The sequence below is a fragment of the Falco peregrinus genome, chromosome 7, assembly GCF_023634155.1.
Source record: "Falco peregrinus isolate bFalPer1 chromosome 7, bFalPer1.pri, whole genome shotgun sequence".
In the NCBI taxonomy this organism is placed as follows: Eukaryota; Metazoa; Chordata; class Aves; order Falconiformes; family Falconidae; genus Falco; species Falco peregrinus.
The window spans coordinates 62,801,996-62,828,290 of record NC_073727.1 but is presented as its reverse complement, the minus strand read 5'-3'; the positions used below and the strand labels follow the sequence as shown (position 1 = coordinate 62,828,290).

The 26,295-nt window shown below is 37.6% G+C and overlaps 1 protein-coding gene across 1 annotated transcript in view; it reads right to left on the bottom strand.

The window, feature by feature from the left end:
* Nucleotides 1-26,295, bottom strand: part of NOL10 (nucleolar protein 10) — a 53,840-nt gene that overhangs the window by 11,298 nt on the left and 16,247 nt on the right. Inside the window, exons 13-17 of the mRNA XM_055810515.1 lie at nucleotides 20,831-20,883; nucleotides 3,781-3,907; nucleotides 2,029-2,108; nucleotides 1,772-1,870; nucleotides 1,036-1,122 (exon numbers count right to left, since the gene is read on the bottom strand). Of these exons, the coding sequence (XP_055666490.1) occupies nucleotides 1,036-1,122; nucleotides 1,772-1,870; nucleotides 2,029-2,108; nucleotides 3,781-3,907; nucleotides 20,831-20,883 (446 nt within the window). The remainder of the gene's footprint in view (nucleotides 1-1,035; nucleotides 1,123-1,771; nucleotides 1,871-2,028; nucleotides 2,109-3,780; nucleotides 3,908-20,830; nucleotides 20,884-26,295) is intronic.

Sequence of the window (26,295 nt, the reverse complement as noted above, 5' to 3'; positions counted from 1 at the left end):
CATTTCAATTGCTACCAAAGAAGGGTGTGTGTGTGTGTGTGTGTGTGGTACAGAATACTGTAAATTTCAAACACAGGAACTGTTGCAAATGTATGACTTCCACTCACAGCCATCACACAGTCAACAATAAACCCCAAAGCCTAAAAAATACTGCTCTTCATAAGCCTCTAATGCCATTTCAGGAAAATAGCCAGGACATGCCTTTTTATGTATATACTTTTTAGTTCTCTTAACACAATCTATATGTACTCCTACACAAATCAGCCCCCAATTATTGAACTCAGATTTCCATCATAACACTGGCTAATACACTCTGCATTTAAGATTTTACCACCATCTACTTTTTCGGTAGTTCATGCTTCCTACTAACTGTAACACATAGGATTTCATCAGATGCCACATGAAACCAATGTCTACTTTTCAAGAATGCCATAGTCCTGTGAGAATGAGCACCTATGAAGTGCAACCCATAGAAAGTCCCCCCCAACTCGATATTAAACATTAATCATTTTTTCCTTTAGACTTTGCTTAGGATAAAAATGGATTATTTTCAACATCAGGAAGAATTGCTGTTGCATAAGAGCAAACCATTTCGGCTATTTTATAAAATGTAGTTAACTGTATATACAAAGAAAGGCAATTGTATCTTCAGTTTTACAGATAACATCTATATTGTCATGGTCACCACCAAAATACCAACAAATGCAAACAACAGGTCTTATTTGAACAACTTTGGTATTCACTCTGCATTTAGCCAGCTTCTGGAGCCCTGTGAAGCCCCTACCATCTTCACAGTAAGTATTTCATTTTAAGCTTTAAGTTACTACATGGCCATCTTGCTGCTGCAGCTACAGTGAAGTCCACTTTAAAGCCACCGACTAGAGTATGTTATTTATGAGAAACAGACAATGGAATTTTGGATCTGTTTGGACACATAAAAAACCCAAAACCAACCACACCCAACAACAACAAAATTAGTGTTGTAAGCATTACTATTTCTGTGCTCCCAGAGAAGTCTCCAAAACAAAAGCTCACCTTCTGTTTCCTTTTTCTAGTAACCTGTTGCTCCTCCTCTTCTTCAATCAGTTTGAGTGCAAGCTCTTTATTGACTTTTGGAAGTTTCTAAAGAGAGGAAAGCAATTCATCAGTAAATTACTCTTTTACACACGCAAAAACCTACATGTTTTACATATAGGTATGGTGAAGAGAGAATTCTTACTCCTTCCTATAACTCTTAATGAAAAGCTCCTTGATGAGTTCCAAACATTTCTTGGTACTAGTAAAGCAATAGTGCTTACAGAAAATTTAAGCAGAACTTATGTATCATTTTTTCCTTGTAATACACCAGCTTTAGTACTTTAAAAGCAATTATTTATCCTTGTATGTTGAGCAAATTCAATCTAGAAAGCTACTAGTTGTAAACATGATACTTTTTTTATATATCTCCTTCCACAGTATTCTGTTCTAATGGCTTAAATCATTTAGTTTAAAGAGAGAAGTAGAAACTATTAAGTTTTACCAGTAGGTTATCTGCTCAAGTGGCAGATGTGATGAGATCTGCTCTTTACAGCTTGGTATCAGTCTCTCTCATCTGTGGGAATCACATGCATGGGAATTTTACAGTTCCATTCAAAAAGTTCTATACTTTGTGTCTCTGAAGATAAACAGAATCAAATCCTAAGTCACTACATCTCCAGGATACACTTAAGAATATATTACTCTCTGTATGAAAAGTTTTCCCAGAGGTATACTCATTGTTTACGGGATTTACCTTTAGTTGAACTCTCTGGGCACGTGTTTCTTCTATCTTCTGCCTTATTTTCTCTCTTCTATATTCTTCATAGGCAAATGGGTTGGCCATCATTTTTGCCTTTGAACAAGCAGGAGGAAGTAAAAAGAAGATACCATTAATACAGGATACAGTCCATTATTTGGAGTAACAAAACACAAAGCACGTAAAAACACCCCTCAAACACACACACATTTTATTGTTAAAAGCAAAAATTGACAAGAATCAGACTTATTTACCTTATGATAAAGTCTTATGTCCATGAAAAAGCCATGCATATATGCTCTGAGCAATGACGATCCAATGAGATGAGCAAGGCCTGGGAAAAAAGTTACAGAGGATTTCAAAGATCTTTCATATATAAAGAACTCCTATTCCAAGTTGGCCACTTCACTTACCCGATTCAAGACAAGCAAGCACTGCCAACGCAACACATCAAACAGTCACATCTATTACATCAAGACTAAAGTAAAACCACAAAAAGAAAAAGTTTGGCCAGCAAGAAATTCGAGCTTCTTCAGAGCAACAAAATCCATTTTCATTGTCATAATACATGTTACTGTGCACTTTTTAAAAATGCCCCCATGCACTACATTCCATAAAAGTTTACAAGGAAAAATTCAAGACTATTTTTTTGAAAGTCCATAGACGTTTGACAGTCACTTTTTTAGTGTGGTATAGAGATGCTTTTAATTAAAGAGTTTTGCCTTGGGTCATATCTTTGAAGAATCAACATGTTTAAAAAAATACAGTACCACGTCACATCATAAAACTGTCACCCTAGGCCCTAACCTAAGTAAGAATGAAAATACTTAAGAGTTCTCTGATTTTCCTCCCATGTATCTTCACAAAATTCCAAGACTGAGAAAAGGAAAAGCTTTTTGATAGCAAAATATCCTCTACAGACCCCAAATCTTTAGAAATGAAGAATTAACAAACTTCTTCTAAAACTAAATAGAGAAGAAAAAAAAAACCCAAACCAAAAAACAGAACCACTGAACATCTCAGAAAGTAATGTCCCTAAAAATTGTTTTAACTGTTTCCAGGAAACAATCTTCCTGCACACTCCAAAACGAGAATACTCCAGCTAATGGCTAGTAATACAAAGAATTCATTGACATATGAAATACGAAATACCCTTAAGCTGGTTCTTCATTTGAAAGCTTGCTTGTATGGGGAAATGAATTTGACTAGGTCATAGTTAATTTAAAGCAGAGCTAAGTATTCCAAGTCAAGTCTCTGTGTAGATACTACTACATTGCCTTATTCCCTTACTAGTGGGATAGGGGTCTGGCAGGCTACATCGAGGCCATCATCTACTCTAGAACTCCTAATGCTGAAGATGCAGGTGCTTTGGATGACCTCCTCCTTGTATGGCCTCCTGCCAGGCCAAACCCAACTCCCATACTCTGAGGTAAATTAATTAAACTGGAGCAACACATTGCAATCAAAACATGTAACAGATGGAAAAGGACTAACTACCTTGTGAGAAGCATGCCTACCTTCTCTGCTGTAACTTTCAGCATTCCATTTCCTTGAAACTGTTTCTATTAGCCCTAGAATGATCTGTATTTTCTGGAAATTACTACATTCAAATAGGGTAGCCTTTGGCAGATTTTGCTATGAGTTCCAACGTACTATTTGAGGACCCCAAAAGTATTTTGAAAACTAAAACAACTTCTCTTCCTATGCCTTCCACTTAGTGTCTGAAAGTACACACACATTTCTAGACATATTACATCAGCAAATATCAATCACCTCCTTAGGATAAAAGTCTGAGAAACACAACTATCTACTGTTGCACTGGTTGGGAACCAAAGAACATAAAGCCATCAGTCTGGTATATTAATAACAAAGATGACTGGAATGAACTATTGTCAGTGAACTTCTAACTGTCCCCATATGTCACACTGGAATCACAAAACTTACATGTGTAGATGATCAAAAAATGAACAAGTAAGTCAGATGAAGAGGGTATTCAACTCTTTTACCTAAATTTTCAAGGTCTTTTCTGGTAACGAATTTGTAATCATCATAAACTGTGCTCTCTGGACTCTCTTCCAGCTCTTCAGTCAAGTTGTCTAAGAAGGAACACCATTTTGGGGCAGGTCCTAAAACCTGTGGGTATTATAAAAAGTTATTATATTTTATATCCTTACAGAAAAAAAAAACCAACCCTACAGTTAGGCTCTCTGCTACTGTGCTGTAATGGAATAACAAATGAACCCTTCTGAAATCAAACAGACCTTAAGAGCAACAGCCGTTAGAGAACACAATTAAACCTACTGCTTGCATTAACAATAAGGGGTACTATAGATTATTTAAGCATTTTAATTTAGGTCATTTATTTGAGACCAACAAGCTAGAGGTTTGAAGTTTAACTGTTTCAAGTTGTCCCAGTTCAATTGATTAATTTATCAAAAGCTCAGAGCCAAACATTATAGATGAAATTAACAGCACTAAAAAGCAACTAATCTGTAAAGCGCTATTGAATCTTGGAACTCATTAGGTTCACTATGCAATCACGTTAAATCCTATTCTGCCCTATTTGTTACAACTAAAACACCACAGGCATATTTAATGTATTTTTATTCAAGAATAAACACAGAGTGTATGAACAGACAATGAGAAATACTAAAAAACTTGCATATTTCCACCATGAGGCAAAGGATTTATTTGAACAATATTATGTTGCACTATTAATGTCCTTTTCCATATAAGCTTCCTCCAATTTCCCAAGTTAACAAATTAGCTCCCTTCACTCTTCCCTCCCGCTGTTCGGATTGAAATTCCTCTCTATCCTGATGCATGCACCCGTACTCAACTGTTCCAGTACTATTATTTTAGTAGGCGAGTTAGCTGAACGGAAAAATCCAACACTATAGTTTTCCCTCTAGAGCCAATCAGCTGATGTTTTAGAATGTGAAGTGGCCAGTTAACCCTAAGGCTTCTAACTTGTTTGCCAGAAACACACATTAAAAACTCTGCAGTCAACATGACCATAGGAATGGTTGTGATTCAACAACATTTTAAGATCTTCTTTGATTACAGAGGCAAGTAGAAGTGATTTCATATATATATAAAATACATAAAATTTGTTTTAACATAATAGCGTGGTAACAGTACAAGACAGTGCTGTTCATTTAAAAAGCAGTGTGTTACTACTCATTCAAAAGTCTTCTTTTGAAGACAACTACACATAAAAATTGTAAAATTGTATTCTTGACCATAGTTATTCCACTAATAATCTAGACTGTAACACTCCAGAAATAATATTGTATTCTAGACCACTACCGTCTCGATATCAAGTATGACTTATCTTCACAAGGTATCAGCCCCACCTGAGAACTGTAACATGCCAAATGAAAAACCACACTTTTTCCACATTGTTGCCTTTTTTATTCCAATCAGTAAGAGCTTTCAAGGAAAGACGCAAGATGTCACTAACAGTACAGACTTTACCTACTTAATGAATCAACCAAATCCCTGTGTCTGCTCCAGTAATACACAGTTTAAACCCTATGTAACATTCAGATTGATTTCTTGTCAACACTGCAGAAGCTTGTGCCTTCATCTTATCTCCACCCAGATTTTTTTCAGTTATTTCCCCTAAAACCATTTTTTCAAATCTAAATGCCAAACTTTAATATTAATAAGAAAGCGGTCTAGACATATTAAATGTACCACTGGGTTTCATGCCATTCAATAAATCAGTTATCTGTGCTCCCTTACCAGACCATCAAAGTATAACTGGGATGGAGGAATCTTCTCTAAAGTTTACCTATAGTTTTGTTTTGGATGAAGCAGTTTCTCCTTTTTATAAAAAAACAAGTTGCTTGACTCACATCCATTCCCATTAAATAAAAAGTTCCCCTTCATTCCATCTTGCTGACACATCATGTAAAGATCCCTATCACTTCAATAAACCTTTTTCATCACTTCCATGTCTACGACACTCTCTGCTCCAGCCTTGCAAAGTGCTCATTACTCATCAGAAGTCAGGCCAGTCCAACCAATTAGGGTAATCCCCCTATGGGATCTTGACTGGTGTAAATATTTGAACGAGTAACTAAAGCACAAGTCTCACAAATAAGAGAAAACAGTTTATCTGATCTTCAACTGTACCTCCACTCACTGTTCCAAGTATCCCTGCACTCAAAACTTGATATTGGGAGTAAAACCCTTCATGGCACTTAATCAGTGCCATAAAATACAAAGCCAAAAGATCCGATTATTCGCTATACTCTGTGGAGTGAGTTGGATGACCGGCTGATAGAAAAGAAGGGGGGGGGAGGGAAATGAGATAATTGACAGAAAAAAGCAGAATACCAGGGAAAAATAGGAAGCCCAACCATTATTCAAATTTCACATGTAAACTGACAAAAAGGAAAATCCTACAGACATGTCTGTGTATGTTTTATTGCCTTATTTCCCGCTCTCCCACCCTACTGAAACCACTTGTCTACCTATTCTAAGGACACCTTAGAAGCTTTGTATACTAAAATGGAACATTTTTTAAACCTTAGCAAGAAATTTTAAAATAGAAAAGGCAAACAACACCAGCCACAACAACAAAAATATAAACAAGAAATGTCCTTCTCTTGCAATAGTAACTCTTCACAGAATTTAATTGCCACTGCATTTTAGCTGCAGAGCCTAATGCTCCTGTCATTCACTGCCAACAACAGACACCCCAGGGTGGTGCCAAGAGCACTGTGAAATGGCAGGCTCTGCCACTGCCGTGCTCGGGTACAAATGCAACAGTTCAGAGAGCTGGTCTGCACCAGATTACTAAGGCTGAGGCAAATGGGTGAAACCTGTCTGTCCCTCCCAGTTCACGGGTTTCCATACAGCGGGTGCGCAGCAGCCAGGTAGGACCCCTCAGAGCTCCTGCCACCACCTCAGCCTGGAGTGCAGTCCCCACCAAAACCAGCAAAAATGCTGTGGAGTTGGGTGAGCTAATTAATACATTTATATATATATATAAAAATATATTGCCAATTTAGATTGGGAACATACAATTCTACCATATCCAAGGGAGAAAAAAGCACTGGAATTCACAGCAAGAATAAGAAAATATTGTCGAGGTAGGTAATTGCATGCAACTAAACTGACAGATCTCATTTTTGCAATATGTAGCTGTCTCTGAAAGTTTTACAAAAGTTGCACCCAGGTAATGGGGAAAACCATTATTAAATGAGTGCACATCTACACTCTGCTTTTACTCAAATATTTCTTAGGATAAGAAACCAGACACCATCACCAACAGTGACTGAACCAGTATTTTTTTCTTTCTTTCACTATTCTACTCTCTCCTCCCCACCCAGCGCTCTCCTCCTTAACTGACTGGACAAAGGACCAAAACACAGTTAACTTACATCGTGTCCCACCACCACACTGCAAGACAGAGCAGAGGCTGGGTCACACCAGGCAGGAGATGTACAGCCAGGGAGCATGGCTCTCTCCCCCCCACAGGTGGGGGGGCTTATCGCAGGGGGCTTCCTGCTGCAATACACAGGTAACAGAGACATCTCACCATTGCCTTTTGAGTCTTATACCAAACCACAAGAAGATTTGGACATTTTAATCATTAGTATCATGCCATCTTAATGCCATACTTCTGTTAGTACACATTAGAATTTCTTTTTTTAAAACTTTACACACAGAAAACACAAAATATGATGAGTAATCTAGCATGCAACTGAGCAGACAGAAGTGCAAGGCCAAACTGTTAAGGAAAAGGAAGAGAAAAACGTTGGCAGAAAAATATTTTTTTAATATTGTAAAATAACTTCAAAAAACACAGTTCTTTGTATTCCATTTTATAAGACGTTTAACTGAATAGTCTCGTAGCATCAGAAATCTTGTATGGCACAGCTCTGCAATGCCCAATTCCTGAGCACTTCTGTAGAAAATATCATCCTGCCATTGGTCTGTAATTCCCCTGAAATTAATGAAGGCTAGGACAGAGTAGGTATTATTCTTAACCCAAAACAGATGTTCCTTATCTTCAATCTGGAACATCCGACCACACTTGCATTTTTAAAAGCCACTCAACAATTTGACAGCCAGCTCTGCAGAGTCCTTAGAGCCACAGACAAACTGTGTCTAATCCTAACTAGTATTAAACATGCTCAACAACTTAAAAAGAAGCCCAGGATGTGTAGAAGCTGTCTAGGGAGATGTCATGAGATTTAAATTAAACCTTTGAATGCGCATACAGACAAGTACTGTTAAGTATGTGTTTGAAGGTTTCAGGGACCATTTTTAGACGAGTGAACTGAACAGTTGCTCTTTTCTTCTCAGGGAGTCAAAACGGGTTGCAAAATGTATTTTTCAGGATGTTAAATAGTAAGTCCTTGGAAGATTTCATACAAAGCAGCGATAAACTCTTCAGCTGTAAATAAGATACACACCCAGCAGAAACTCCTCCCAACCTTCATTACTGTATTTTAGCAATGAAAAACATGCAAATGTTCACAGACAGTGTCAATCAGATTTTAAAATTATTAACTAGAATTTGCAAGGTTTACACTGCATGAATTCACTCTAGAAGACTAACAATGTATGTGGACATCATTCAACAAAACACTTCCAGAGGCTTTGGAAAGCGTAAGTATTAACAGCCGTGGCTGTACAAAACTGCAACATGTGGTTTCACAGAAACTTCATTTTCACAAAAATTAACACTGTAATGCCGTATCATGCATATCATAGTGTTGACCGAAATCAGGACACATAGTAATACAGTTAGTAACAAGTACAAAAATACATCATATCACTGCTCTTTCATAACATATTTTAGAAGTAAAGCCTTCTTTAAGAAACTTAAAAAGTACCTCTTTACGGATTTTGTTAGACAGTAAGACCTTTACCAGGTAACAAAAATGTATTAGTTAAATAATTCACTGCCATGCTACTGGAATAACGCTGACTACAACAAAAATAACATATTTTTAAAAGCCTTCAACAGAGCTCTGGGTACAGTGTATTGTGTAAAAATAAGGTAAGCATGTTAATAACTGTAAGGCAAGATCGGAACTGGCTAATGAAAACCTTATGCTGAAAGGAGTGTTACTGCACAAAAAGAAGTTTACAAGTGAAGCTCCAAGGCCTATCCTAGGAAATATTTTCAGTAACGACTGCCACATATGGTAGGAGAATGCCAGTAAAATTTGCTGATGACAAACTGTCAGATAAGAAGGGTCAAATTCTCTCAGGGAAAAAAAGCTACCTTGAAAACCAAAATGCTGGAAACGGGATGAAACGTATAGCTGACCACTATGAGCTGTAAAGAACAGAATAAGAAAAAAAGATACAAACTGATCATAAGACAACAAAACAGTCATGTAAGGCCAGAATGACGACTCAGTGGAGTCATCTCGTACAACTCCAGGCAATAACGTTCAGGATACATGAATGCAAACTGTAGCAAGTACAGAGAAAGGCTGCTAGGGTGATTTCTGAAATGTTAATGCTTGCATAAGAATAAATACATGCAAAGTTTTCACAGTGACACTGTAAATTTGAAAAGTTAGCTAAGGTTCAGAGGAATGTGACTAAACTAACAGCCTTTTAAAGGAGATGAGGAAGAAACAAACAACTAATTTTGATGAAATATGACACATTCATGGAAAAGATTATAGAATGTGATTGCCTGCAATAAGATGGGCCTGAACACCATGATCCCAGGAAGCTCCTCCATTCCTCTGTTCCCATTTAAAAAGAAAGAAAAACAAACCAAAGACTCCCACACTTAAAGCACTTCAAAGAGAGATTCTTTTGTAGATTATAATGTCTTTAAATATATTTTATACATATGAGTCAATGACTTCACATACATATTATTACTATTATTTGTCTCCTACAGATAAATAAAATCTTAGGTTTTTTTTTGGGGGGGGGTAATAAAATGGCACAATAAAAAGCATTTTAAACTTAACAGGACACATTTGCTGGAGAAAGCAAATGCACATCTACGCATGCATATTCTCAGCTTCAATCACATCATTTAACAGGAGGAGAATACAGAAGGTCTAATGAGGGAGGAGAAAAAAAAAATGAGTGATCCCCAGGGTGTGGACAGTGATTGAAATGTGCAATTGTGTTTTAAACATAATTGGCTCCCTAATTGCATAGTCAAGTTTAATTAATGCAATTACATGAGTAATTAATTACTATTCATTTTAAGAGTACTGTTTTCAATGTTTTGTTCTCTAATTTTAAGAATTAGACAGATCTCAATATGTAATAACTTTGAATAGTTTCCATCTATACGCATTGAAAAGGCACCTTGTTAACAGTCAAGGTTACATCAATTGTAACTGGTAACTCTCAAAAAACAGATGGATTATTTCTAGCTTGTAGACATGAAAAGCTGTGGCTCTCCGTTCTTGTTTCTATGCTTTTGGGCTTCAGTCATACCCAGCCCAAGAGATCAGCTGCTGTTAGAAGGGAGCTTTGGGATCGCATTACCTTGTTATGTTTCTATCTACAACATTTCCATATACAGTGTTTCCCTTAGCAACCAACGTGCTCCAAACAGTTTGTGATTTTGAGTTTCATTCTGCCATTTCCTTTCTCATCTACTTTCTTGCTATGAAAACTCTACAATCAACTTCAGTTGTGCCCTGTTAATCAGTAATTCCATTTAATTTACTGAATTCTTTACAATTTTTAGATTATCTAAATTAATGGGTGTTTGGAACAAACTTCAAACGAGACTGCCATGTATTTTCATTTTTCATAGTTTCACGCTTTTGTTCACCCTATGTTATATCGTGTAGATTTTATGCTTTTACAACCATCAAGTAGCTTACTGGAGTACAGCTATGAACAGGAGAGACTGAATAGCTTATTTTTCCTTCTCAGCATACTACTGACAGCAGTATTGCATTTGGTTTTAAGCCCACACACTCATAAATTTCACTGAACTATACAACGAATTGGCTCTTTCTTTCATCCTAACTCCAGCACATCCAGACAGTTTTGGCAGATTCATTAATCAGAGAGGTTGGTTTTCCTACCTTTCACTATGCTATGGAAGCTGCCAAATCAACAATTTGGAGGTTTTACTCCTTAGAGAGCATGTTAAAGGAAATGTTGCTTTTAAGATCTTCCCAGTGTTAAACAAAAAACTGCTGCAGGAACTTGCACACATCTTCTAGGAATGAGATACTAAATCTTTCTGCCCTAGTAGTTATCAGATAGTGAGTACTACTTTTTCTAATCCTAAGCAGTTTGGCTTTATAGTGTTGTTTTCTTAAAAATCTCATATTCTCTGATCTGACAGGTATTAGAGTCAGTTAACCAGTCACGGGTCTAAGCTCACTATGTCTTCCTGGTGAAGCCACAATCTTTTGAAGGAGACAACAATCCCGTTGCTCAGAGTGTTGGGAAAAAAATGCCCTCTAATCGGAACAGCAAATAATTTTTCAGCAAAGAAAGTTACCTCTTAAAATTGTTAATAAAATTAGAATAGTTCTCTTCTTCAGGAAACATGAAGAAAAAGGGATACTTCTCACAAGACATCTGTAACTTAGCAGCTGTGGCATCAAAAGTAAGGAGTCTGATGCTTTCACCAATGTCCCTGTCATGTTCTGACATGCTGACATATATAAATGATAAACACTTGACACTATTGCTGTGGATCTTCTAATTTAGCAGACTCCCTACACATTTTGGTACATTAATGGTACTCCCTACACATTAATGGTCTTTAGACCATTGGAGCTGAGACAATTTGAGGTCAGAAAAATTGGTAGAAACTTAAGTACAAGAACTCACTACTTTCACACTAAATCAATTAATCAAATGAAGCTCAAGAGGCAAGAAGAGAGTGGCATCTCAAAGTATGTGTTATAAGCATGACAAGCTTCAAGCACTTTCCTGTAAATACAGCTGGAAGTGAATGAAAAGTTCCTGGAAGTCTCTTCTTACTCTATACAGCTTCTATAGCATATCTGCTGTAATAACAGAGGCACTTAGGCGTTACTTAAATACGGTGCAGTAAGTTCAGCTGAGACTGACTTCACAGGATTTATTTACCTGTGAACATCTGCTGATGGTCTGTTTCTTTATCCATGGAAACAAGGGAGCAGATCAGCAACCACATTTTACTTCAACCATCCACACCTCCCACTCCCTACCACATCTGACTGTGCCCTTACCAGTTCCTTCACATAGGCTCTAGTATTCGTTAAAACCTTCATAAGGCAAATTTACTGTCCAGTGACAATGCCACACAACCCACCCCTCACAAACCAAACACCTCCACACTTCGTATGAAGTCTAACAAGAAGAAAAAAAACCAACCCCATCCTATCATGATACTCTTCAAAGAATAAATCCCTCACGAAGCTTTCCCCCTGCATTTACAATTGTGACTGCAGGGGAGACCGACAAGGCAATGGCAAGTGGGTGCCTTCCCAGCCGCCTTGGCCTTTTTCTTACACAAGGAGAGATCTCCTACACAGCTTGTACTTGTTCCAACATGGTCAGAAATCTGTGTCTCAAAACCTAATGGCATCTCTTGCAATACTAAGGCCATGGGCCATCAATGGACAAAACTTCCACTACTAATAGATATGAGTAATATGTGCATCGATTTTAGTATATACATAATAGCCTCTGACTGCAACCTAAATCACCAAGTAAGAAGAAGCAAGAATAAGACAGAAATGCAAAATCCCAGCTAGTCCCCTTCTCCATTTCTCTGATGGAACAGGAAAATTCCCAACTGTCACACCGTGTTGGGACTGACTTGTCTCTCATGCTGTTAAGTGGCCAGGAGCAACAGGGCTGTCACAGTACAAGCCAGGGGCCAAGGAACATTCAGGGCATAAATATCTTTACAGCCGTGAAAACTAAACTTACTGGAGTTCAGAGCATGACCTGCATTTTAGGGAAGTTTGAAGTATGCTACAGACATAAAGGTAACAGCAAATCCAGCTGTACGTCTGCCTTACATAACTGACAAGCTACCGGAAATCTAGGAACGTGTGAGCTTCTAGTAACTCCCTGCCATGGCAGCTTAATTGCTGTTTGCAAAGCTGGGAGGAAGGCTGCTCTGGGAGTTTATGCAACTACTGCCAGACAACACAAAGGGAAGGAAAGGCAACTACCTGTTGGGAACGTGCAACTCCTCCAGACAGATAACAAAGATAACCTCAGCATAAACCAATTTACTCTTTACAGAGCATGATGCTAAAGAGAAGAAATTTTATATAACTTATGACACAATTTTCTTTAAGTAGGAAACTTCTTTCAAATATATATTTGAAAGCTTTCACATATTTGATGGTTTTATTTATCTCTCAGGGTTGTGTGACAGAAATCTCAAATCCTCACAACTTTGTTACTGTTGTTGTATAAAACACTCGTAACTCACACTTCGTTCTCACAACGTTGAGTGCAGCACAGAAGATGACAACACAGATAAGCCACAAGAGTCACTTGCCTCTACTTTCAAATACAATGAAATAAAGACTTAGTTGAAATTATCACAGAGAAAATTCTCATGTGCTTTGTCTTTTCTGATCCAAAAGCTAAAAGACACACTAATTCTTATAACATGCTGATAGACCACAGTATAGTACAAAACTTCCTTTCAGCAATTACATCTTTCCGTTATCTGTGACTGCTTCTCTCTTCACTGACTGAAGTTGAGCAGCTGCACCTCTAAATTTTCAGAAACCAAGTGAAGAATAGATGGCCCAAAGGAAGGAACAAGTGCAACTTTAATAATAATAATAAAAAATATCTTTCAGATACTCAAGGCTTAATTTTTCCACCACTTAAAAAGGGGAGCATACTTCTCCCTCAAAACCTGTTTTGAGGGCCCCATACTACCAAGTGCTTAAGATACAGTCACAATGCTAAAAAAACATGTGAGTCTCAAATAGCAGAGCAATTACCTGGTATAATTCGGTAGAACTGCTTTTAAGAGTTTTCTCCTTTGGTCTATGAAAGGTATGATGCGAACTATAAGGAAGTATGGACTTAACAGTCAGCATACTGATATCTATTAAAAAACCAAAAAAATAAATGAAGAAGTGATGCCTATCATACTATCAGCCACAACAGCAGTAAGCAGGGATAATACATCTTCATAATCTATACATGATGTTGAACTCCTACATCATCTGCACCAAAAAACATCTAAACCAAGTTTTACAGGAAGATCAGAAATTGTTTCCTGATTATCGCACGTTGTGTTTTCCTTCTATGTATGTGTGATAAGCGGTACAGTGTCTCTTAGCCAGTGCATGGGAAATGAAGGATATCCTTTGTTGGGAATAAGCCCAGCATGTTATTTTTCAATTTGAAAGTGTTTAGGTTAAAAGTAGGAAGCTCACATTTCTGTTTGTGAAGATAAACAAATTTTTTTCCTATGCTTGTAAATACTGTGAGACAGGTAAAGTTATCATTCACAACATACTTTTTATATTGTTTGCGCAGTTTTCTGTGTAAAGGCTTGGACTGTTCTGGCTAGAAAACACAGCTCTAAAAGACTGATATACCAAAACTGAGAATTAGCTTAAAGGCCAAAGATGCCCTCAAGCATCTCTTTGTTAATGGGAAGTTTTTTTCTTACAACACTTGGCAGCCCCAAAGCACAACTATGCTAGTTAACAACCCTGCTTTCCACTCATTTCACAGTTCTCAAAAACTGAGCAAACGAAGGCTAAGACCAACGTTTCCCATTCTACATCATAACTACTGTATTTTTATTTTACAACATTTTTTTCCCAGGGAATGAAACATTTTTCTACACCATATATTGCTTCAGGATAGAAAAGCTCTTAACACAATTCAGTTTCATGGCTGCTTTCCACTTGACCTAAAACTTCTTAGGTCAGGGCTGTACTGAATGAGATTAATAACTGTCTTCTAAAAAATACAGCCTCATCTTACTATCTTCCAGAAGACAGCTGAGGCAGCATTAATCCAGAATGACCAAATACTGCCAATAGGAAGACATGAAAACATCCCAAAAGAAATAAAAATCTCATGCTCTAGTCCTAATCTGTTCTATTATGCCAGCCATAAATACGAAAAGAATTGCATCATTTGCTTCATAGCTTTTGCCACGCAGAAGCCAAAAAACAGTTGAGAAGATCTTGCTTTAACTCCAACGGCACCTGTAAACAACATGAAGAGCACTGACTATACAGAACATTGGTCTTAAAGGTATGAACTATAAGGTGTGGATAGCTGTTTTTCTCCAATCATATCCCCACCACAAAAACTCGAGAGAAAAAAAGACAATTAGTAGAACCCAAAATAAAGAAAGGATGAGAAAGTCAGTCTTAAGAGTGATAAAACTGTTCTAAAAAGCTACGACCATAGAGCTAAGCGTGTCACACGTGAGAAACCACCCACATCTTTTCAAATTAAAAGTGACAGACTAATGACAGATATCTGGTCATCATAACTCCCTGTACAGAACTAGTGAGAGCAGTCACCAGGCTGAGAGAAAACACTAACCTATTTCAGATAAATGCTTATTCTGTCTGAGTGAACTGAACACAACCCTTTGGTCAATTCAGTCAGATGTAGGTTTAGAAGCAGCTAACCTGGAAGCCTACAATCAAACCAAAAGCATGTTCATCATGGATTTACAATCCAGAACTGTTCCAGACATAATAACAGAAATAAATACAGGGGGTGAACTAAGGTATTAAAAAACTGTCTTCACTTGTATTTCCTTCAGTACAAGTTCCCTCTACAGATTTGTTTCATCAAATACCCAGTGCATTAAATGAAAACATATAAGCTAGTAGAATTTGGTGCCTTAATCTCTGATTACATTATTTCAGGGTGAGCAACTAAAGAAAAAGTAGTTTGTTCTAAGTTTTTCTAAGAATTTTTTTCCAAATCTAAGGGAAGCATTTTTTTTTTTTTTTTTTTTTTTTTTTAAAGGATGAGCATTTCTGAGGCATATTCAAAACAAAAAGTACCAGGAATGTCTGGTTTAGTTGAAAAGCCACTCAATTTGAAGAGGATAAAATTCATAAATATTTCTAGCAATAAAGAGATCCAAATATCTGAAGCGGGTATTGTATTAGAAACCAGACCCATTATAAAGATATTCTTGGAGAAACTGAATCATTGAGTAGGCAAGAAATACTTGCCCTTGAAACATTTCCAGTTTATAACTCCAACAACCATGAACTAGGAGAGCGCTAGGATATCAAATTATTTTCCAAAACCACCTGAAACGAAGCCAGAGACGCTCCAGGATTTATTTTTTCTTAAAGAGCTTAATATCTTCGCTACACCAAAAGTACATTGCTTCTAGCCTCAACAGGGACTTTTCTGCCAAGACTGCAGGAAAGTAAAAAAATACAGAACACAGAATATTACACTCAATTAATTACACGCTTAATTGCTCTCTTCTTCCAACAGCCTAATGAACAGAGCAAGTTTCAGTTTCAGTATGTATATGCAGCCCAGAGTTTCAAGCCCAATAAAGGAGATGTGACTGATTTGAAATGTCTGTGCTAGGATCAGACATGTTCATATAACCAGTAGTAAACACTCAGAATAAATAACACCTCTGCCCCTTGCCTTCCACTCAGAGCATCCAGGAGCTAATACGTAGGGGGTTTTCTGTACAACCTGAAAAGAGAACACTGTATGTCATGGAAGCTGACAGACAGCCTCAATTAAACTTAAGAGAATCTGGTTCATCTTAGGTCCCAGGCCAGCAGACCACCAGGTATCAGTGGAGCTTCTTCCTCTCCTTACTTCTTTGGCCAGGACCTAGCTGCGCTACTGACTCAACTTAGTTTAAGCCAGTAGTCTGAAAAGTATCCCAAGGCACACAACAACTTTCATTTCAACCTTCCCGAGGCACACATCAAAGTGATATACTAGGAAGCCAGCTGGCAAGAAGCAGGTTCCAAATGTTTGCATAAACTTCAAGTTAACTATTAAACTGTTGGCAAACAGCCCTATTCCAGTCAGAGGCACTTGCCCTCATTAAAGCCCAACAAAATAAAACAAAAACAAAGTCTCTAAGCTAAGACACTCAAGATGTTACCTATGTAAAACAAACATTTCATTTTAACAGTCAGATTCAATTTGGCTTTTACTCACTGTCTGCACTGTGTACCTGCATAAGGCATCTTCGTGCCATTTAAAAGCAAACCTACCTGTCCTCTCTAGTAAACAAAAAACACCTTCTTTTCCCTGGTGGTGATTTATTTTTTTTTTTAAGAAATACATAGTTCTCTCAGACATTCCTAATCTCAAATGTCATACCTATCTTGCTGAAAATTCTGCAGGAAAACTGACGCATGCCAATTCATTTACAGACAATATTATGATACCCGTTGTCAACTCTTTTATAATCCTGAAGTTCAAGAGACAGTCATTTTTTGGTTTTGCAATGGAAATTTAGCTTTGGCATTAACAATGGAGAGAATGGGCACATGTACACAGATAATTCAGTCAGACATGAGCTCAGTCAGACCCTACTCCAAGCTGGCCGGACATGAGCCAGCTCCAGTTCACAAGTCATGTAGCTGTGTTAGCACAGCACTGTGCCCACACTAATAAAACCTGCTGAGAGGCAGGGTATATTAGGCTGGGCACAGTCCTACACTGTCTGGCCAACTTCAATCAAGGACAGAGGATGCTGGGTCTGTCTGCACCCATCCGTGTACACAGGCACTCCTGCTCTGTTAGACTGACTTCTGTGCATCTCTTCTTCTGAAGAATTTTTTTCTTATGTTGTAAACTATAAGGCTAGAGCACAGCACGTTTGAGGTACATTTGAGATCTGAAGTACCTGCCTTGACCATAGCTATGGTAATTTCTTGTAGCTGTTCCAATGAAGACTTAAAAAAAAAGAGAATAATTACTAGCACTACAGGGCAATGAGGGGCTAGGGCAATCAAATGGATTCTATTTACACAAAAATACTTCCAAGAGCTCTGAAACACAACTGTCCTTTATAGTAGCAGCACTTCCCCCAGGCATTTATTCTGTTGTGGAATTCAAGAATTATAACTCAATTCTTGTCGACATCTCAAAAACAGAGGGCACATTTTAAGTAGCATTCACATCTATCTCAAAGTAAACAAACAAATAGAAAATTAAGCTATTCATTGGAAAAAACAGTGAATCCAAGTTCTTAGAAAAAGCCAGAAAACAAGACTACGAAAAGGGATCGTAATACAGCAAATCACTAGCTCTTTAAAGTTTTGCTCCAAAGATACATGCAACTAAACTCATCTTCGCCTGTGCAAGGAAATTACTCAGTGTTCCAAGGATGGAAAAACCCCATGCCTTAATAACCTACTGACACAGAAACCAAAGGACAGGTGTGCATCTCTGAGCTCAAATAACTAGCCCAAAAGATCAAGGAATAGAACTGTAACATGAACAGGTTAATAACATTGAGTTTTCCTTAATAACAAATACCCTAGAGCAGCTTAAGTCTAACACGACTTCTCCATTTTGTATTCTCTTCATTTAAAAAGAAGATTAAAAAAGCCTAGAACAGCCAACCAAAACAGATTTAGTGAGCTACATACTTGATTTTTAGGAAGTGCAGTAAAAAATACTGCAATTATACAACAGTATCTGTGCCAGCCCTTCAGTCTTGCCCATAAAAAGGCAGACAAGGTAAAAAGGCCAGTTACTACAGTGTGATACTCCTGTCTGTTTCAAAGAAACTTAACTTTTCTATTGTCTAAAATAGGCATTTCATGTTTTTAAATGAACTATAGATTTCTGACTAAAAAAAGTCATGCCAGTATATTTAAGATATCTTCAGCAGCCTTCAAACCCAAAGCCATTGATGCTAACTGGAGTTTAGCTTATTCAAAAACCGAATTTGATCTGGACAGTAGCCTTTGAATGAAATTTTAAGTCTTCTTACACACAACAGTATTTCAAAAATAGAACTCCTATTTGGATTTATGCTCTAACATTCATCATTTGCGTCCATTTTATGATCTAAACATGTTCAGGCAGACTCAGGTACTAACAGTCAAAGAACAGTGGCAAAGGAAGATGGCTTAAGGAAAGATTTAGAGCTAATTTTCATTGGAATAGCCTGCATGCTGCAAAAATACTAGATAATATCAGTCAATATTTGGGTTTGCAATAATGTCTGTTAAGTATGACCTGAGATCTAATATAGTGATTGTATTTCTTAGCTAAAAATTACATATCTGACTTCAGAAACATTAACTCAGTATTCAAAGATGATTCTATAAGAGCGAGATTTTTGAAAGAGTAAAAAATATTTTTCATTTTGTTTTACAATATATGCAAGAATACTCAAAATAATACTGGCTAGAACAAGTTCTAACAAACATTAATTACTAGTGACAATCAAGACAAATAGTATTTTGGATAAGTAGCAATGCTGGATATGCACCTCTAATGTACTATAGCTGTGAAGTTCATACATCATAAACACCTGCATAAAAAAAAAAATGTCAGTGCACAATTTTCAGAGAGAAGTTGAACTTTAGCCTTAGTGACAAAAATAATGCTTTTTCCACCTGAACTTAAGGAATTGAGTAACTAGCCCATTCAAGTTTTAAAAACTCAGACTAAAAATATGGGAGTTTGCCTTCCCCATTCCATTAAATAAAAAGACAACAGACAAAAAAAAATAAAATTGAGAGCTACTCTCTAAACCTTACAAAGAACAAGGTAAAGAGAAATAAAGCGTTCCACTTCTAACTACAGCTAATAGTTTTTCTTAAATACAAAAACATTTTTTGTCCCCCTCCCATTTGTTACCCAAGCATGGAATAGCTCCAGTTAATAAAATACAAGTTGGCTAGAGCTGAATTATAGAAATGGATATTTACATCCAAAGAACACAGACATAAATGACACACAAAACACGTGTATATAACTTTTCCTTTCCTTAAATGCAAAAATCTAGTAACAGAAGTAAATACAACCAGAGTACAGAATTGTTGACAGGAATATACTTTTGTGGTTCGACATGTACATACAACCGGTATATAGTGTCTATTCCACAAAGAAAAATGTGAACTGATGAATCTCCATGTTAAACTTAATCAAGATCATGGGGGGGGGGGGGGGGATGGGGGGGACATGATGACATGACACAACACACATGGACAGACACAACCCAGAAATAAGCTAAAGAAAATTAAATTTACATTAATTTCAAATTCATTATCTGCATGCAGACTTCTCGGCTGATTTAAAAGACAGTTAAAAATGTATTTTAAAACCAGCAGCTTAGAGTTTGTCCAGAACGTCAATAAAATTACTTCAGAGAAAGTGCACATATTTTTAGAGTCTGGTCAGCTAATCTGTATATATCATCCGCATATATATCCTACTATTTGTCTCCTACGAGGCAAAAAAAACCCTAGTAATTTCAGTGTAGAATCAAAAACAACAGTGAAAAGCAAGTGTAATTTTCTGCATCATTCCCTAACACCGGAAGGCTTGCTTTTGTCTCCCTAAAACCAACCTGCAAAGATACAACCTACAGTTAATTCTTTCAAGCGAAGAGCTTCTCAAGTGAAAAGCACAATTCAAGTAGGACATTGAACATAAGCCAGAGCCAAGAGCCATACCTGAAGCCACACAGTAACATCTTTGTCAGAACAGAGAATAATAATTACTGCCATTACTATGTCACTATATACACCACATATTAAAGACAGTAATGAAATATTTCACAACAAATCAAAATTATTATCTTGGAAGTAAGCTACATAGCTTCTATCTAGGAATTCTTTTCTGGTCAGATATCAAAAAATTACTATTTCCAGCAAAGCTCCACTTGAATTTCCTACTGCCACTAGCCAGTTTTGGAGTCGACAGCAAAAGGAAAATTACAAACTGTTTTTTAGTAATTCAATACATTACATTAATAAATTATGGTTAGCTTAAATTTACTTCATCATGAAAAGTCAGAGAAAGTATAGGTGAATTTGCAGAAGTAATTTTCCAACATGAATACCTGAACAGCACCAAACAACTGATATATATACAATATATCAACAATACAAAACAATTTGTATTACTTACTGGTATATAATAGATATTCATTTTAGGGGCTTCATTGGCAGTCATTAGCATTCCTAAAAAGAGATTTCCATATTTAAAAATACTGCTCACAAGAGGATAACATTACTTTAATAAAAAGTATATATATATATACACACTTGAAGCATTTAATTCACATGCAGTAGATTTGTACTTACAATTTAAAATAATCTTTCCAAAAAATAAATGAAAAAAATGGAAAATTTGCTGGCACAAAATGGCAACCTGAGTATTTGTAGGGAAAGAATCCTTCATAGGTTAGGGGAGGAGGGGTGAAATCACATTACTTGTAGCTTATACAGTCCATATTCCTGGCCTGCAATAGAACAGCTATTTGGGATCTATAATAAATTGTTGTGTCAAATGCTAAGGAAAGAAAGGTCTGATAGCAGCACAATTAACAAAGCTTCATTTCCTACATATTCATCCTCTGTCCTCTAACTTAACTGCTTGGCACCACTTCAAGCAACACCGACTCCTGACAACCGTGGGCTGCCATATTTCATAACAAACTTAAACAGTTCATCCCATATTGCACTTAAAAGCTACCTTGGGTATAAACTTGTATTATTAATACAAGGGGTTTTGGGGGTTTTGTTTTTGAACACACAACTATAGCCTAATTTATATTTTATACATATATATAACACATATATAATATATAACATATATATATAATTTACATATATAACAGTCATAAATCATACATGGCTTACACCTTTACTTGTATTTTATCTTGGGCAATCAAAACAACAGTAGCTTCTCAACACAAAATGAGTGACGGGATATTGTGGCTTCAAGTGCTGTAATATTAGTGATACTAGCCAACCTGGGCAAACTGGAAATTTGAAATATCTACGAATATACCTAAGAAATACCATGATTAAAGCTTGTAAATACTCTGAATATAAAAAAATACTGTAGAAGTATTAAAATCCATGGAAAAATCTCCTACTGCCACAAGACTTCATGTAAGTTCAAAATGAGAAATGCTCTCAATTTCCTTCTACATGAGAGTAATAAGGACATTTGGCATACACTTTTACATTTATCTCAATTTTGTCTTTCCAACATAGCTGTTCACCAGGAATACAAGAGATGGAATATGAAGAAGAAAAGAGCAATCAAGTTAGATAACATTCTGATCTAAAAGCACTGTAACATATGCCACTGAGACTATGAATAATTGGGTCAATTACTATACACCCAGAGGGCAGAAATATAATTTACACCCAACTAGAGGAACGCAATTAACATGGGTGGAGTAATCCTTTCTACCTAATCCTTTTATTAAAAAATACACAATGCAGCTGGACTTATAATGTCAGAAAAAAAAGGGGGCTTGCTTCCTTGGCAAAGCAAGATATTTGTGAAAGCTTAGTCAGCAAACTGAGGCTGAAAACCCTACCTGAAAAGGTTTGCAGGCAATTATAGTACATACATATACACACAATGTACTACAGTATATAGATTACACACTCTTAACATATCAGTATGCTTACTACTAGTTCAGGAGACAAAGCATTTCTCCATTGACTAAACGTGAATCACTAGAGACAAGAGGACAGAAATAAATTCTGCAGGTGCTTCAAAGATGACAGTAAAAGGAAAACCTCTTTGAGTCTTCCACCAATAATTAAAGGAGGGAAAACAGACTTTGGAACAGTGCATGGGCATATACTACAGGGGAAATGAAAGAATACAAAAAAGGAACAAGTCTGTGAAAGGAGAAGTCTACTCCACACATTTTCATAGTTTCAGCTTGTTAGTTTTAACCACTTTTTATGGGGAGACCACACCCTAACAAACTACACAGCAGCCTAGTTTGATCACTTTAAAAGGGAAATAAATTAGGACTCTTTTTCCAGAGAAAAGGTTTTAATAAGACTCATCTTTGGAAAATGGTCCGAAAAACAGGAGTATGAAGCAGTAGTAAATAGGAGAAGCAGTTTGAGAAAATGCAAATTTTTAACTTAAATTTGGGGTTTTTTACAGTAACTGAAACAAATTAGACAGCTTTCTACACAATGAAGATGCTGTTCAACTTCATTTATGTCCTACAACTTAACTGGAGTGAAGGCTACTTCAGAAACTGGCAAGCCTTTTTTCCCCTAGCCCCATTCTGTGCACATATGATCAGCGAAAAGAAACTCATAGCTAGTTTAAGAGATCCACTGAATTTTGTCACCATGTAGTTTGGTCAAAGATACACAAGGATTTGCTTCCTATGAAAGGCAGTAATACTGAAGCTGGTTGGTAAAATAATTTAATTTTTAAAAAAAACGAACTTCAAAAAAATTCAAAAAATACTCTTGAAAAAGAATAATTCACATTATACTGATACACAGTTTACCATAAATGACAGAATCCTAGAATATTTTGGGTTGGAAGAGGTCTTTAAAGATCATCTAGTCCAATCCCCCCCTTCAATGAGCAGGGATGTCTTCAACAAGACCAGGTTGCTCAGAGCCACATCCAGCCTGGCCTTGAATGTTTCCAGGGATGGAGCATCTACCACCACTCTGTGCAAACTGTGCCAGTTTCACCACCCACATTGTAAAACATTTCTTTCTTATATTTAGTCTAAATCTACCCTCTTTCAGTTTAAAACCATTACCCCTATTCCTAGCTCAACAAGCCCTGGTAAAAAGTCTGTCCCAGTCTTTCTTATAGGCCCCCTTTAAGTGCCGAAAGGCCGCTGTAAGGTCTCCCCGCAGCCTTCTCTTCTCCAGGCCGAACAGCCCCAACTCCCTCAGCCTGTGCTCACAGGAGAGCTGCTCCAGCCCCCTGACCATGTCTGTGGCCTCCTCCGGACCCGCTCCGACAGGTCCATGTCTCCCCTGTGCCGAGGGCCCCAGAGCTGGACCCGGCGCTGCAGGGGGGTCTCGCCGGAGCGGAGTGGAGGGCCGGAATGCCCTCCCTCGCCCTGCTGCCCACACTGCTTCTTGTGCAGCCCACAACAACTGGCTTCCTGGGCTGTGAGTGCACATTGCCAGGTCATGTCCAGCTTCTCATCCACCAGTACCCCCAAGTCCTTCTCTGCAGGGCTGCTCTCAATCCCTTCATCCCCCAACCTATGTAGATACTGGGGATTGTGCCAACCCTGGTGCAGCACCTGGTACTTGGCCTTGCTGAACTTCATCAGGTTCACATGGACCCCCTTCTCAAGCTTACCCGGGTCCCTCTGGATGGCCAGATCCATCCCTCAGGTGTGCCAGCCACACCACTCAGCTTGGTGCCCTGTGCAAACTCGCAAAGCGTGCATTCAATCTCACTATGTCATTGCTGAAGATATCAAACAGTATTGGTCCCAATATGAACCCCTGAGGAACACCACTTGTCACTGATCTCCACCTGTTGACCACTCCCCTCTGAATGCAATCATCTAACCAGTTCCTCCACTGAACAGTTCACGCATCAAATCCATCTCTCCAATTTAAAGAGAAGGATGTTGTGGAGGATTGTGTCAAAAGATCTTACAGACGTCCACATAGTTGAAATTCGTAGCTCTTCCCTTATCCACTGATGCAGTCACTATTTCAGAATATTTTATGTTACAGTGTAGTTTCTCTTTTCCAATTCTTTATTTGTATTTTGTAATTGTGACAATGAAGTGTTAAAACTATTTCATAAGGGTGAGATTAAGGTATGGGCTTTCTGAGCAGCCGTTTCTCATGAAATGTTAAAACACAAGCTAGGCAAAAATCTCTTGGGTTTCCTCAGCTGTGCTGGCTTCATGAACATCCAGGATGCCCTGAGCATGCTGAGGGGCACCAATGAGAGCACTGAGCCATAGCCATACTGGTACTTAAATGATATTTTATTTGCAGATTTCCACAACTGCAAGCTCATATTACTGAAAGTATTTCCTTATTTTCAGATGTTCAATTATTATTATTATTTAGATTCTCAATGAGCATGAGGTGGTGCTAGGTATCTTAAACTCTGGAGCAACAGTATTTATGACAAACATGCAAGGCATCACTCCTACCTTAAACCTCTTAACTTCCACTGCAGCATGTTCTAGGATTCCCCGTCTGCCTCCATATAATCATAAAATACAACCCGGTTTTCATCCCACAACAGTTCTTACCAAAAGACATTAACCTGCCCCCCACCAGACATAGTAAAGAAATAATAAGAAGAAAAGCAGAACTGACTCGAGAAGAGATGAGACACAGGACTGGAACGCACTATCTAGATCACAGACACCTGAAAAGGCAATATCCAATAAGCAACACTGGGGAGATACATGCATTCAAATCTCTGTGCTGCAAGATTCTTCCTTCAGTCCCACGAAAATAATTTCTGCAAAAGTACTTGAGGCACGTCTACACACCCGAGGCTATACAGCATCCACAGCTGAGTGATGTCCACCCCTGTAGGTATTCAAACTTGACTGCTTATGACCTGAGCAACCTGATCAGACTTCAAAGCTGGATTAACCTCAAGTCTGGCCCTGCTTTGAGCAGGAAATACGTGACACCCAAAGCTCCCTTCCAACCTAAATTACGCTAAGATTCTACATTGTCAAATAGCTTGCTTCTGTTTCACTCCCTGTCATGAGCCCTTCATTATCAATGCTGCATGGATGTTAATTCACTCCTGGATTCTCTTTTGGATCAAATCAATAAGCTCAAAGACGAAACCTCAACGAAATACTAAAGATAATTCATTCCAATTATCTCTCTCTGTAACCACTATGGATAAGAGCAGATCAGGTTTGTCCACCTCCACGTTGCACAGTCCACAGTGTTACCACACAGTTATTCTCAAATACACCTAAATGAATTCATACACACAACCAGGGCACATGAGATGTACCCTCAGTGCCACGCCATAAAGTCCTTGTTTTGGCAAGCTTCAATACTCTGCTTGCATTATTTCTGGCACATGGATCTGGCAAAAACAAATATATGGAACATAGATTAAAACGCTATCAATGTCTTTCTGAGGGCTCAGAAAAACCTAGCCCAATTCCTAAGTATTGGAATTCTGTTTCAGAGGGGGCTAAACCTGAGAAGCAAGTTAATATTTTCATCAGCGAGGTCCTGCAGACCACTGCAGTTTTGCTGCTGCATAAGGTCAAAAATGCCTACCATCTCAGCAGGAATCAGTATTTAAGTGCTCATCTTACAGGGAAAAAAAAAAGACAAAAAAAAAAAAAGACAAAAAAAGACACATTCTTAACTGAAGCTGGCAGAAAAGACAAGATAAGTTTTAACTCGTTAAAAATCTCAAACTCGCTTATCTACAATCTTGAATTTGAGCTGCTAGTATGAAGCAAAGTCCAAGTCGCTCTGTCTTCACTGCTAACTTTCTCCAAAATTAAAATAGCAGCAGAGTTTGCAACACAGGCATTCTCTGGTTCAAGAATTTTACCCTGTGCCATTCTAGTGGCCCTAGTTTTATTACATCTTCTTCAGTACTGCTTTCTAAAAAGGAAA